The sequence below is a fragment of the Haliaeetus albicilla genome, chromosome 4 (genome assembly GCF_947461875.1).
Source record: "Haliaeetus albicilla chromosome 4, bHalAlb1.1, whole genome shotgun sequence".
Lineage (NCBI taxonomy): Eukaryota > Metazoa > Chordata > Aves > Accipitriformes > Accipitridae > Haliaeetus > Haliaeetus albicilla.
The window spans coordinates 32,110,901-32,125,253 of NC_091486.1; the positions used below are offsets into that span (position 1 = coordinate 32,110,901).

General features: G+C 45.6%; 1 protein-coding gene across 2 annotated transcripts in view; it reads left to right on the forward strand.

The window, feature by feature from the left end:
• The window catches only part of SATB2 (SATB homeobox 2), a 135,802-nt gene that overhangs the window by 98,510 nt on the left and 22,939 nt on the right, over nt 1-14,353 (forward strand). For both annotated transcript variants that reach the window (XM_069781802.1, XM_069781801.1), the window contains exons 9-10: nt 1,571-1,726; nt 12,849-13,046. In XM_069781802.1, the coding sequence (XP_069637903.1) occupies nt 1,571-1,726; nt 12,849-13,046 (354 nt within the window). The remainder of the gene's footprint in view (nt 1-1,570; nt 1,727-12,848; nt 13,047-14,353) is intronic.

Below are 14,353 nucleotides of genomic sequence, written 5' to 3' on the forward strand. Positions count from 1 at the left end.
TCTTAGGCCCTTTCTACGTGGGTCCTGCCTACGACAGGCAGGGAGCAAGCCCAGAGGAGTGCCTGCTGAGCTTGGAGGGTAAGGAAAGGGAGAAGACAGAGGTTGGTTAAAGCTTTATGTGGAAGCCGTAGGAAGAGTGATTAGTCTAGATTGTTGTCTTGATTGGATTTTGGCTCCGGTATTAATGTGGCCTTTGGTACAAAAAAGACACTAGGGAGAGGAAGATTTGCAGGACAGCAAAACAGAAGGAGAAGTTCAGAAGGTTTGGGTTTGCCTAGTTAACCTTCCCATTAACAAATAGGCTTTTGGGCATGCCTGCCTAGTTAAAAATTAACATTAGATGTACTCTAGCAGGCTTCAACTCTGGCACAAAAACAGGAGCCAGCAAAAGGTTTATAATTGGGCCAAATACCTGAATCTCACCAGGGTTTATGGGAGGTTTGGTTCTATCGGGAAGTGTGAGCTTTGCCACCTAGGTTGTTTTGTTTCCTAAGACGTTACATCCCAAGAGAAAACAGAAATATTTTTATCAGTAACCTACATATTTCCCTTAAAAGGCGTAAGGGGTACAGTGATCAGCCCTGGTATCTCTCCTCTTTGAGCTTCAGGAAAGCAAATGAGATCTGTCTCTCCAAGGGGCTGCTGGTGCCGGGAGCGCTCAGCAAGCATCACACCGCCCTTGCTCCCACACCTGCCATTGCGTTCTGGGGACCGCCACGGCCAAGGGGCTTTAAAATAAAAGTCTTGTAGCAGCCTGCTGAACTATACTGATAGAAGCCTTGTAGAGGTAGTCCAGCCCAGGGAAAGTACTGGCAGCGTCCGTTATTGTCCTTCATTTGTCACAGAAGCTGATGGGAAATCATTCAATTAAAAGGAGTGCAGCGGAATACACAAAATCTCAATATGAGTTTAGGAGAATGAGGGCAGCACATCAAAGGCATGCCAAAGCCCAGCTTTATGAAATGATTTTTTTTTTTTTTTTCATTTCCACTGATTTCCTAGGTGAAATTAGGTGACTGTCTGGCTAGCATAATGATGATAAGGCTGGGAAACCATACATACTCAAATGACATACGTATAGTTTTAATAAAGGATGAGGGAGACTTGAGGGAGTGCATTAAATTGAGTAATAATTTATTATTTAGAGACCTCTACCCATTTACTCATTTTTTCTGGGAGAATTGGCTCTTCCTCCAAGGTGTAGGCCACTTTTAGAGAGGGGGGAGAGCGCAGAGGCTGGTGCCTCTGCCGCAGTAGCTAGCTGGCAAAGCCAACTTCAGCGACTGCCTGCAGCCGAGTGCCCTGGCTACCTATCCTGTTGTTGAGCTGCTCAGTAAACATGCTGGGAGAGGGAGAGGGGGAGAGTTGACAGGGCCTTGCATGTCCTATAGGAATGCACTGCAATTATTTCCAATCACAATTAACCTGATTAGAATAATGGACAGGAAGTGTCCCTCTGTAGCTAATGCAGTTTGGCATCAGCTGACTGAAATCCTTTGATAATTTCTGCACAGATGGCTGGGCTGAAAGCAGCACTTTTTTAATTATTATTTTCATGGTCTCTTGGTAGGCCAAAACCTCGACACCAACAACAGACCTCCCCATTAAGGCGGATGGCGCCAACGTCAACATCACAGCTGCCATTTATGACGAGATCCAACAGGAGATGAAAAGGGCCAAGGTATCTCAAGCTCTGTTTGCCAAAGTGGCTGCCAATAAAAGTCAGGTGAGTGGTAGAGGGGATTTCGTTATTGCGGGGCTTTTGGGGGTTTTGTTTTTAAAGCAAACTCTGGGGTTGGAACTAGACCCATGTCCTCCTCCCACCAATAAAAATACATCTGTTCCTACAATAATAACAATCTTCATCTCTGGGGAACCTGTCGTGTTTTTGGCTTTTGCCTGCTTAAGTGGTTTCCTTTTCCCTTTTAAAATAGGCTGAGGAAAGGATCAGCTCACAGCCAAGCTTTTTCTCCGCCTTTGTACAAACACGCATGTCTTTTCCCACTTGTGGTATATAACTTACACCTCTGCTAGTGGGACAAGGACCTTTCAAAATGATGGTATCCTTCTCATTTGGCAGGTAAAGAAATTGTTTTCTTAAGTGATTAACTGAGGGAAGGCAGTGGGAAACCGCATATTAGGCAGGTGTTTCCCTTTTTTTGCATGTTGCATATGCTGCATACAGTATTGCCATGTGAGTAATTCACATCAGATCCAATCATTTTTACAAAAAGGCATGAGAGGGCATTGCAGTGAGTTCTCCTCAATTAATTTCCACCTTGGGTGTTAAAAATACATGTGGGCAAACCTAGATCGGAATGAAATTCTTGAAGAGAATCCATTAATTTAAAAATTTCATCCAACTCTTTAAAAAAATATAATGCACCAGAAGGGATTTTGTGGAAGGGAGGACAGACAGAATTTCTTGTAGGAAGGGCAGCAAGTGGGTTGGAGACCGCTGGAAGGAATTGTTTACTCAGTGAAGAGGGCTGCTTCTGATCCTGGTTGAAATCACTCGGTTGTGCTAGGAGAGGGCATCAATATGCCCACAAAAATGCACAAATGTGTCTGTGACAATAAGAGAGTGGGATAGAAGTATTTAGGTGCATGCACGCTGCAAAATACATACTTTCTTTTCCTCTGTGCAGGGAAACAACGTTGTAGTCATTAAAGTAGATGTAAAATAAGAGGTTGAAAGGCATATAAACAAAGCATCAAAGGCTATCAAAGCACATGGGAGAGCCTTGTCCTTCTTACAGGTATTTGTGCCCAGACACATGGAGGTCTGATTCATTTTTCCTTCCTCATTTTATCATTAATTTTCTTTGCCTTTTGCTTTCTCTTATCAGGGTACAGGGGTCACAGTCCACAACCCCTCTACCCCCCAACAAAATCCCAGGCACAGTATGAAATACATAATAGGAAAATACCATGGAACCCTCTTAAACTGTTAAATGCATAAAAATCTCATGTACCACATGGCAAAATATAATGAGAACTGGAGCTGTTAAACGAATAAAGCTGTTAAAAGCATAATGCCACTTGGCACAACTACTGTGCATTTAACGGTTTTCCACTGTGTAATAAATGACATATGTGGTAAACGTGCAGTAAATATAAAAACTGCACAATTGATTTTGCAAACGTGCCCCTTATTCTTTACTCCATGCAGATATCAAAGTTCCACCCAGAATCCGGACTGGACAGCTTTTAATAAGGAGTGTTTAATACAGACTGAATGCCAGCTTCTCTGAGGTTTGGCTTAAAATTGCCTGCAAGCTTCCTGTCATTATACCCAGAGGCTTCTTGAAATAGAGAGGGTCTGAACCACCCAACAATAATTTGGGTGGCTCACCAGCTTCGGTCTGTGCCAGCTTGAGCGCGCTTCTCTGGCAGCATTGCACACCAGTACCAAAACAAAAATAAGCTCCGTAGTCTTTCACATGGAAAAAGAACAGGGCAGATTTTGAAAGCCAGATGCAAAAGGTTAAGACCAGGATCCACAAATGTTATTGTTTAAAGCAAAGTTACTGCACATGAAGGTTTTGTTTCTTCAGCAGCAGCGAATAAAGAAGTGTTTCTGAGGCCGATGTTTCTTTTGTTTCACAGCCCTGCCAAAGCAATACTGGCTCCCTGGGATGACCCAGCATTTGCCATGCTGAGATGTCATAGCGCTCTGCTGGAGCATGAAAATGGTTTATGGAGGCACTGGAAGGCAGGGACAGAGAAGCCGTAGCCAAGAACCATAGCGATACGGGGCCTCCGCCTGCCCCAATGCCCACCTGTGTGCCTGCCCCCCTGGCCTGGTTTGGGGTGTCTGTGGTGTCCCACCGCTGGCTGGGGTGCCCTGTGGCCAGGAGGAGTGCCAAAAGCAAGGACCCAGCTGCTTATGTAGGGGAGAGCCACCAGCATGGTGGGATGGTCGGCGTGTCGCCTTAGGTCTAGCTTGTCTAAAAACTGGCGGTGGGGCTTTCCCAGTGCTTTGTGCAGGCCAGTTGTGGCAGTCGTACGCATTTCTGGTGAAGATGCTGCTGATTTCAGCAGCTGAGTTACGTGGTGGGAAGCGCTCATTGAAAACTGCTCATGTTTGCAGAAGAGAGAGTTTGAAAGGGGGGAAGAAAGAGCTAGTCTGAGGGTTTGCTTGGACTCTCCGCCAAGGTTCGTTCACTTGCTGTTCTCTGCAGGCCTGGCTTGTGTTGCATTGGCTTCCTCTATTATTCCCTCACCCCAGACTACTGAGAGGCTTCCAGTTTGCTAACAAGGCATGTGTTATGTTGGGCGCTGCTATTCTGTCAACAGCAATCCACGGTGCTGTGAGATCTTCACAGTTTTAGCAGCCAGTGAATCTCCGACAGGGCTGTTTTGACATTTTATACACAGGGCTGTATGTCATGTACCCGAGAGAGCATCCTGAGCCAATGGAGGCCTCATTTCGTCTTCTGTCTTCGTACAGGAAGAGTGGTACCCACTGAGAAAAGTTATTGCAAGCGGCATCATCTACTGGTGGAGTTAATTGACCTCTAATTTAACAAGTAGCCATCTTTATTCTTAAGTCATGGCAGAGTCTCAGTTCAGCAGCTAAAGGGAAAGGCAGCTGCTAGAAACAAAGGTTACAAATCGCAGAGCTCACAAGTCAACATAAACGCAAGGAACAGGTCCTCACAGAGGTACCAAGGTAGTATGGTGAGACTTCTTTAAGGGAATCCACGTTCATGAAGATCTCAAGCCATTCATTTTAGACATTGACTCATTCATCACTTATTTACCTTAATATGCATTTTATTCCTTGCAACTTATATCTAGACATTTTTAGTCTTGTTTGTGAAGTGTTGTGCATCCCTTTGTATTTTTGAAGGCAGCAGGAGCTGAGGGGCTCAGTGCCCTCCAAACACAGCCTCCAAAGCTGTCATCCTATTTTAGTTGCCAGCTGTTAGTGATGTACCCACAGGACAGCATACTTCTCTGGGGATGCTGCCTGCTAGTGCCCTTTGTCCTTTAAACGGCTAAACCTGGGACCTGTATTATCACATTGGGAGTGTTTCTGAGTGTGGCCAGAACACCATGATTTGGTTTCCCATCTGCGCTTTGGGGTCTCCTGGTTATGTTTAATTCACAAGAAGATGGGTTTCCAGTGCGCCATTTCAGAGAGTTTCGGGTGGCCTGTGTATCTCCAGAGCTTGGCAGTGGGGCAGGGAGAGACTTTGACCTCAGGTTGCTTCAGGTTTGGACTGTCGGTCTTGAAAACTGGCTTCTACATCCAGTTCTGCAACTGCTCTGCAGTACAACTTCAGGAAAACCATTTCCCCCGTGACCATGTGCCAGTGCTTCTGTAATAACTGTGCAGCAGCATCCCCCCCTCTGACCTCTGCTAGTGAGAGTCCTAGCAGAGGCTGTGCTGTGCTCAGCAGACATTTTTTTCTTAGTCTGTGCAAAATGAGTTTAGGAATATAGTTCTGTTCGTAATAAACAGTCACTATCAAAATAAACAGTGGACATAGCTGGCTGGAGCCCTTGTTGACAGTCTGAGTGAGCGCAAAGTTTGTATGAACATGGAGACCGAACTTCCCACAGTTCTCCCGGGACAAGAGACTCTCCTTAATCAGGCTGGGGCGGTGTGGGGAAGCGGGGCACGTGCAGCTGGGGATCTGCCCCGGGCAGGGCACATGGAAGGGTTTGACCATCACCCGTCCAGTGAAAACAAAAAAGTAAACCTTTGAAACTGAAATTCTTCCTCAAGGGATTGGAATTGGTTCCAGTTGCACCACAGTAAAGCAAGAGAGACCCTATGGAGCAACATTTGAAAAAATGTTAAGCTGGCAAAGCTTAGTCTCTGGTTCGTATCTTTGCCCTGTTTAAAAATGAACAAACAAAAAATAAACTTGTCCAGGGGGTGGGGGCTGGGGGCAGAAAAGCCCTTCAGTTGAGGCCCTTCAGGTTAAGAGAAAGCCAGGGCTATGGATGGAAATCACTACGACAGTTCGTCGCCTTTCCTCCAACTTTTCCTTTTCATGTTGAGATCCCTGCCTCATTGCCAGGATTGTCTGGGAGCCTGTTCTCTGGCCAAGGGAGGTGTTAGCCCCACAGTAGCAGCCCATGCTAGATGGGTCTCAGCACCATGGCCACCTGCCCACGGTCTGAGAAGAGAATAGAGATACTGCGGGAGGGATGAGCAGTGTCACTCTGGGCAGGGTTAGCTCTAGAAACCCCTTATTTTGTCCTTCCCTCTCCTTCCTTCCCAGCTTAGATTCCCTTGTATTCATTTGATATGATGGGATGCCTTCTCTCCCCCTTGTACCTTATAATAGGTATTTTCTGTGCCCTTAAACTAATTATCTTCCAGTGATGATGAACAACAGCTAGAACAAACAGCTGGTGGTGAAGATGTGTAGCGTACATAGTGTATGCATATAGGGCACTTCTTTCTGCTGTAGCATCTCGGTGCCCTTATGATGATGTGAATCTCTACAGCTGGGGCATCTGTTGTGCTGATATTTTGGTGGTCTTGTTACATATGGAGGAAATACAGAAAGACATTTCTCTCCTTGATTGAACTTAAAATTTCTTTGAAGTACCTTTGGACATCAGCTGCTTTTTTACAGACTTCTCTATGCGGTCACAGTGTGACCCCTCTCCAGGACAGCATCTGCAACAGTGCGTTAACCTCTCAGCAGCTGAGCGAAGCAGGGACAGTTGCAGAGCTGGGGCTTTGCTCAGGAAGTCCTTGGCAGAGCTGGGAGCTGATGGCAGGCTGCTTGCCCTAACCACAAGCCCACACTTCCTCTCCAGCGTGGGGAGAAGCTAGTTTGAACTTGGCACGCTGGAAATATCCTCAGTGCACAGCATCCTTCCCTCCGAGGCCAAGAACTGTAAGCAGGCTTGGTGTTCCCATGAATCTAAGATAGGTCAGGGCTCATGTACCTCATTTATTTTTTGGTACTGTTTTGTGTTTTATAAGGCTCGTGAGAAACTAGCCCTCAGGAAAGTGCTTTGCATTTTGCCTTGCATTTTGGGGGGAGGAAAAGTACCAAGCGTTTCAGAAAACCCAGACTATTGAGTGATTAACCTTGAACTGTATCAAAATGCTCCAAGTAAAGCTTCTCAGGTTCAGTCCCCCTCCCCCGGCCCTCATCAAGAATTCATTGAAGCCATGACAGAACTCTCCATTACAGTTAGTCTTTTATCCATTTCAGCTTTCTTGATTAGGTTATCTTGAATCATTAGGGGGTTTATTTATTTTAATAGACACTTATTGGATTCATGGAAAGAGAGTTTGGCGACTAAGGAACAAGAGCTGAATATCATCTGGCTCATTTCACACTGCAGAGAGTCCCAAACTGAGCAGAGGGAAGAGAGGCTGAGGAAGTTTGTCCAGAGGACTCCTGTGATCCCACGTAGAAAGGGAGCTTTCTCTGGGGAACGCAGCATTTCTTTCTTACTCTTTCAAGACTTGCATCAATCATTGCTGCTTTTTTTCCTTTTGTCACATATGTTGACATTTTCTGCACTGATGATGTGGGTGAGGAAATGGCCTTTTACATTTATTTTTGAGATTTATTCCTGAATCACTTTTACTAAAAACTCTTCATTTGCCTACTCATGCTTTCACTGGAGACCCTAGAAAATGTCAGCACAGAAAATTAACTGTATTATTATTATTATTATTATTATTAATTTCAGTGTAAGTGCAGGGAAGCACAAGGTCAGTTTAGTTGCAGTTTTATCCAGGCTCAAAGTGCCTCGCGGTCCAGCCTGAGCAGAAAGCCTGCCTGTGACTAAGTCACCGTGGACACGCAACTGCCGCCTCCTGCGGTGACTTTCAGTAGAGATGCTGCTCGAAGTGTAAGCATTGGGCCTGTAGCCCCAGCCTAACTGAGCCTGAACTCTTCCCACATGCCTTCTTGTCCTTAATCAGAAATTTGGTCCTTGGCTGACTGCAAGTCAGCAGATCTGCAGGAAGCAGTTTTGGGGGTCAGGATATTTGTGCACAGCTTCATTGAGCACTGGAAAACCTGACCTTATTGTAGGCTGGTACCTCTGGCTGGTGGAGCAGCCTCCCTTGCTCCAGGGTAGGTCTAGCAAAAGTGAAAGGGTCAAGCTGCTAAAAAGGGCTCAGGGATAAGTGACAGAGAATATGGCTCGTGATTGCTGCACCAGCTAGCTGTCCCTCAAGGGGGTTTGAGTGCGCCAAGGCTAATGCTTTGGTGTAGTAAGCACGCTGTTTCTTTAACAGCATAAAAGCACAATGGGAATGGCTGGCTTCCTGCAGATTTTTGTTGTTGTTTGCTTAGCTATGTGGAAATGTATTTGATTAGGAGACAGAGAGAGAGGTTAAAAATAGGACATTAATATGATATTATTTGTTTTATCAAATAAAATGCTTAGAAAATGTTTATCTTGTCTCATGAGAACAACAAAAATAGAGGCCAGCACTTTGCTGCAGCTCTCTTTAATGAGCTAAATTGGGCTGCATTCTTGATGCCTCTAGAAGTTTTGGGGTGAAGTGAAGGAAGTTCTGAGCAGAATTCCTTGTAACCACAAGCACTGGGTGTGCCTGCCTGTAGAGCCAAAAGCATCCTTTAATTCTGCTGTTTTTCCTCCTCTTATTTTTAATGGAAGACATTCCCATTTGAGAACCTTAGGAGCTGACATTAAGGGCCGGATTCTGCCACCCATATTGACACTGGCACGTATCAAACTCTCCTGGTAACTCTGTGGCAGTCAAGGGGGCTGTTTGTGCAGTGGTGCAAGACTTAGGATGTGCAGGGGAGGCAGGATCAGAAACACGGCGTATCGTGGATCTGGGGAAGGATGTGTTATTTGCTAGATTTTCAGAATATGTTCACAGAAGTTGGATTTACTTGTAATGCAGTGAGCTCAGATGTTGTGGATGAGTGGGGGGGAAAAGGTGGTGAGATAGCGTCTCCTCCTTCACTTTTCCTTCTTCATGCCAATAAATGTAGCTATAGATGAAAATTCACTGTGAATGGCTGTAGCTCCAAGAATTTCTGTATGTTAGCATTTCTTAAATGAAATAATTCTCCTGGAAAGCTCTGTGTAACATACACAGACCCAAAGAAATAAATAAAAGAAAATAAAAAAAATTGCAACCAAAAAACCCCAAGTTGAGATTTTTAACAGAAAAAGGAGATTTTGTGTATTAATAATTCATGAGTTCTCATTGAACATGCACGAAGAAACGGTGCTATTCAATAGAGAATACTGTCATCTGTCACTGTTTTATTTGACATTTACACTTTTTTTTTTTTTTTTTTCCTGGTACTGCAAAACTTTCTTGGATGGCGTGCTAAGATTATTTAAATAAATAATTAAAAAAATCTGATGCAGACTTTTCATCTGTGCATGGGGAAGGCAGTTACTTGCAATCATGAAGAATGTGTGAGTAAGCTGCAGCGCTGTGTTTTCTCACGTATTAGGCAAAGCTATCACCTAATAAGCAGCCCTATAGATGGATAGATAGGGTCTTGAATGGTTGGGCGAGAGAATGAATGCTTGAATAAATAAAGGGAAGGATAGGAAAAGAGCAGTGAAAGGACAGCTTTGGTGCAAATAAGTGTACACATGCACACAGTGGGTACACGTGTGTATGTGTGGGGGTGAGCGAATAATGACTGTTGTGAAGAAAGCTGCCACAAATACATTGCCATTGCCGTTGCAAAAATAAATATTTATAAATGGCACTGGGGGAGATCGAGTCCCGCACAATGTGAGAGAAGACAGGACATTTAGCACAATGACAATTCAGAGTTAGGCGCACCTTGCAATTTCTTGCTAATATTAGGCTCATGAAAATCTTTCTGCTCTGTAGGTTAGTTATTATTTATAAAAATCACAGAACCAGCTGATACATTCATAAGCTAATTATTGTAGCAGCTGGGTACACATGGTGCAATATGTCTGAGGCTGTGAAGTATCACAGATTTCTTGGGGCCTGCTGTGGTGGGGGTGTGCTGTTGAAGGCTAGATCCCTTAATCTGATCAGCCAAGCAAATACTTTGTGGGGAAACTGGATTAATATCTCTCTAAATACCACGGATGTGCTTCACCTTCAGAACCAGGCTCCTTTAAACGTGCCATTAGCTTATCTCCTTTGGGGAATGGAGAAGTTCTCAGGTGTCCTCAGGATGGCGGGGCCTTTGCCGGGTGCCTCCCTTTGCCAGAAATTAATTTGGTTTGCTCGTGTCTGCACACATGGTCACACTGCAGTCTAATCTTTTCCCTAATAGCTCCAAGGTCAGGACCTCGCATGTTGCCAGGCAAATTGAGCGCTATCCTTCTTAAAGACTAATGGCAGCGAGTGCCTAGTCCATAATGAGGCCTGTAGTGTTGCTCTAAGTGATTGTAATGAGTTCTGATTATAACGGGACAGATAAATCAAAATGCAGCAGTTGCCATCGGGCTAGCCGGTCCAGCTCCGGGAAGGGGAGGTGGCCCCGCTGGGCCGTCCCCGGGCTCCGCAGCCCTCGGGAGAGCCCCAGGAGCCGTCCTTCCCCAGGCCTGCCCCGCACGGGGCTCCGGCTCCACCAGGTGCAGGGTTTTGTGTGTATTTTCTGCTAAACGATTGGTCTTTATGCTGCAGCGTCCCTCGGGAGATGTTAAACATACCTGCTTGAAACATTTGAAAGAGTTCAGTTGGAGACTTAAATCAGATCACTGAAAACAGGGAGAAATGGGAGCTTATTTTTTCCACAGCTGGTTTACTTTCCGTTTCAAAAATTATTTCCTTTGTATGGAGGAACCCCTGAGAAAACACTGTGGAGCTTGGAGATTTTCTTCCTCTCTTTTCTGTGTAAGAGTGAAAGTTTTGGGGGATTTCTGAGCGCAGGAAAGGGAAAGAGGAGAACTGAGGGCAAGGGATGTGGCCAAACCACATTAAAATGCAGACATCACCTGGCTGAGAGATTACCCAAATACCAGTCAAAACACTTTGAAAATATAACACAGATTTCCCTCCCCCCCCCAAGTAAATGATTAGATATCTTGTTTTCATCCTTGCCTGCTCCCCCCCCCAGCCCTCCTAGTTTATTGCAAGAAAAGATCAGGTCTGCACAAATGTGGCCTCTCACTTGTAAAAACAAGGCAGTGTTGTGTTACAGATTAGTTTATAAATCCCTGGTGGCTTCACAGTTCAGTGCCTACAGCTGCTGCAGATGGGCCTGGGTTTTTGTCTCTTTGCTGTGCTGCAGCCGGCAGTTGAAGGAGAAAATGGAATGATCAGGTTATTAACATGTAGGCCGTGAGGAAGAGGCTGCACAATGAGAACAGCTGGTGTTGCTGTCTTGGCTGATGCAGCGGAGATAATCAAATCTTGCCTTTTTTGGGGGGTGAAGGCAGAAGACACAGTGGAGAGTAAGACAAACAACGGCTTATGATATTATATACGGGGTTTAGAGTGCACGGTAGAAGTTGTCAATGGCTTACAAGTTGTTACACAAAAAAGCAATACCAAAAAACCCCCACGTGGGCTGGTAATGAACCTGGCTGTTCAGCTTGCTCTAGTCGCTGTTTAGAAAAACACAGTTTTGGCTACTTCTCGTACCGAACGTTTTTAACATCGATCAAGCTATCTTTTAGGTATTGTAAGGTGCCTGTCAAAACGGTGTCAAAATGCTGAGTTGTAGCTCGAAAATGATGGGTTATAAAGCTACTAGGTAAAATATTTTGACAGGAGTCAGTAAGGCGCGTTGACAGCATCCTCAGCATTATCTTCTCATATCCTGTCATTTGCATTGCGTCTCCGGCGCGCAGGCACAGGAGGGGAGTCGCTGTCCCCAGCCCCGAGCGGGGCCGGCTGCTGGCTGGCTGTGTCCCCCCACCCCGAGCAGGGGCAGCAACAGCCACCGTCCCTGGTTAACCTGCTGGGGACACCGGGTCACCGCCACACGCGCTCAACACGCACGGGGCTGTCCTCGCCCTAACAGCTCTTGCCGTTGTGCCCTCTGGTTGGCTTTGTGTTTTAGGCTGCCTTCCTCTCTCTTCACGAAGCCCTGGCGCTTCCTCCTCCCGGGGACTGAGCTCTCAGCCCTGTGGAGAGGTCCTACAGGATTCCGTACAGTGGTAGCTTTTTGAAGGCACCTCAAACTAAACTTAATATAGCAGGAATAAAACCTGCTATTACTGTGATCTGTAGTTGGGTTTAGAATAACCTCCACCTAGGATCTTGATCTCTGTAGTAACTTCTGCAGGACCATGTTTGCTGCTTTCGTGCTAAATACTAGGGGATTCCCTTTCTTTGCGGTTGCATCTTCTAAGTGGCCATTTGATTATTTAAAGCTGTCAATTTTAGTGGTGTTCAGAGCTGAGGGAGTCAATGCAACATAGTGACAGCACATCAAAGGTCTTTACTTGATAGTATCTTCTTCTAAACCTTTTCAGTAGTGGTTAAATTTCTGGTCCTGCAGCTGCAACCCTTAGCATGAGGGTTGTTAGCAAGTCTCAGGGGTTATGTCTCCTTTTCTCTTGCTCGGATGAAGAAATAAAGGGGCTCTGAAATGGAAGTGGAGATGCACCTTTATTTCAACTCTGGTTTTCTATAGGAAAAATATTTTTATCTGAGTGTTTTAAACATGGTATGATTATGACTGGGGGCAAGTTGCTGTGCTTTCTGGTTCCTTTTAAGCACTGCTGGATGCATCTGTTTCTCCAACTTGCAGGAAATATTATATATCAAGAATTTGTTGAGACCAAAGGGCAGCTGAGGGTAGGGGGTGTTCTGCGTGAGATGAGACCAGTGAAACTTGCAGCATGGAGCTTTAAGTCTAGCTGACCTTCCACTCACATCTGGTTCCTCGGTGCTCAGTGAATTAACCGTGCTGACCCTACCGTTGCAGGGCTGGCTGTGTGAGCTGCTTCGCTGGAAAGAAAACCCAAGTCCGGAAAACCGCACCCTTTGGGAGAACCTCTGCACCATTCGCCGCTTCCTGAACCTTCCCCAGCATGAGAGGGATGTGATCTACGAGGAGGAGTCCAGACATCACCACAGTGAGCGTATGCAGCATGTTGTCCAGCTCACTCCTGAGCCTGTGCAGGTCAGAGCGCTAATTTCCTTCTCAGGGTGGCTGCGGGGTGGGGCGATGGACAGCTGTCAGAGGTAGAGAGAAGCAACTGGTTCCAGCTTCCTTCTGCTTTGCAGGTTGAGACACATCACCTTTCATCTGTTTGTAGGGCCCCATGTAAGCCACAGCTCACAAGTTCAGAGTTCACTGTGTGTATGTTGCAGCATGCGTGTGAGTGTGTGCAGCTTTGTGTCGGTGGTTGAAGAGAAGGGATGTGATAATCCATGCCACCAATAACAGCAAGGTCAGTAGTAGTGATATTATGGAGCTCTCTTGGTGTCAGTAGTTGCGTTGTGGCTGAAACACAATTTAGCTGTCTAAAGCTGCCGACATTTAGAGGAGTACAAATGTGTTCCTCAGCAAGAGCAAGAAGTGTGTGGTTATTTAGGAAGCAGAACAGAAGTGGGGACTTGGTCACTTGCTCCTCCTTACAGAACCTGAGCACCCCTGATACGCACTGTCAAACAGTGGCCAAGAGGCAACTGCAGCCGTACATCTGCTTTCATTCGAAGGAGCCAGCTAACACTTCAGGAAAAGTAGGAGGGTAGGAGAGGAAGTTTGTCCATGCATGGGTGACACAGGGATATTGAGGAGTATTACATGGAGAAGTGTGTTTTATATATTCACTGAAAATTAAAAGTACTTTTAAAATGACCATGATGAGTATTTTGTGGGGAACAGGCCTTCATTTCACAGCCTCCTCAGGATTGTTTTGCTCCTCTCTACAACCCTTGTGACTAGGATGAATTTTTGGTTTGTGCACCTTTATTCTATCCTTGTCTCAGGTCTTAATAGAATAAGAAATAAACAGATACAAATATGTGTAGGGAAAATGAAGTGAAAATACTACAAGATTTTTCATCTTTGCAGTTGCAGCTTCAGTCAGAAGAGAAAATCAGGCTTATGTGTATTCCTAATAACTAGTGATGCATATCACAGACCCAGACATCTGCTGATGGTCAAGACAGGCTCAGGAGATGTTTTTTTAATCTAAAAAGCTGAGGTGATGCCTTCCACAGCAGACCATCGTTTTGGATTGCCACTGGCGCTCAGTGCCATTCACCTGATCCCGTTGTGTGACCACTCTCAGAGAGTCATCCATACTGCGTTTCTCTGATAATCTCACAGTTCCTCCTCCCACCTTTGCTCTCCCTGTTGTCGTTTGATGGTGGCTTGCACTGCTTTGCTACTCTTGCTGTGAACCTTGGCATTCAGCCCCTATTCTTTGTCGCTGCTCTTGTTCTGCTGCTGCTAGCTCTGCTGCCAACTATCTAGTCTCC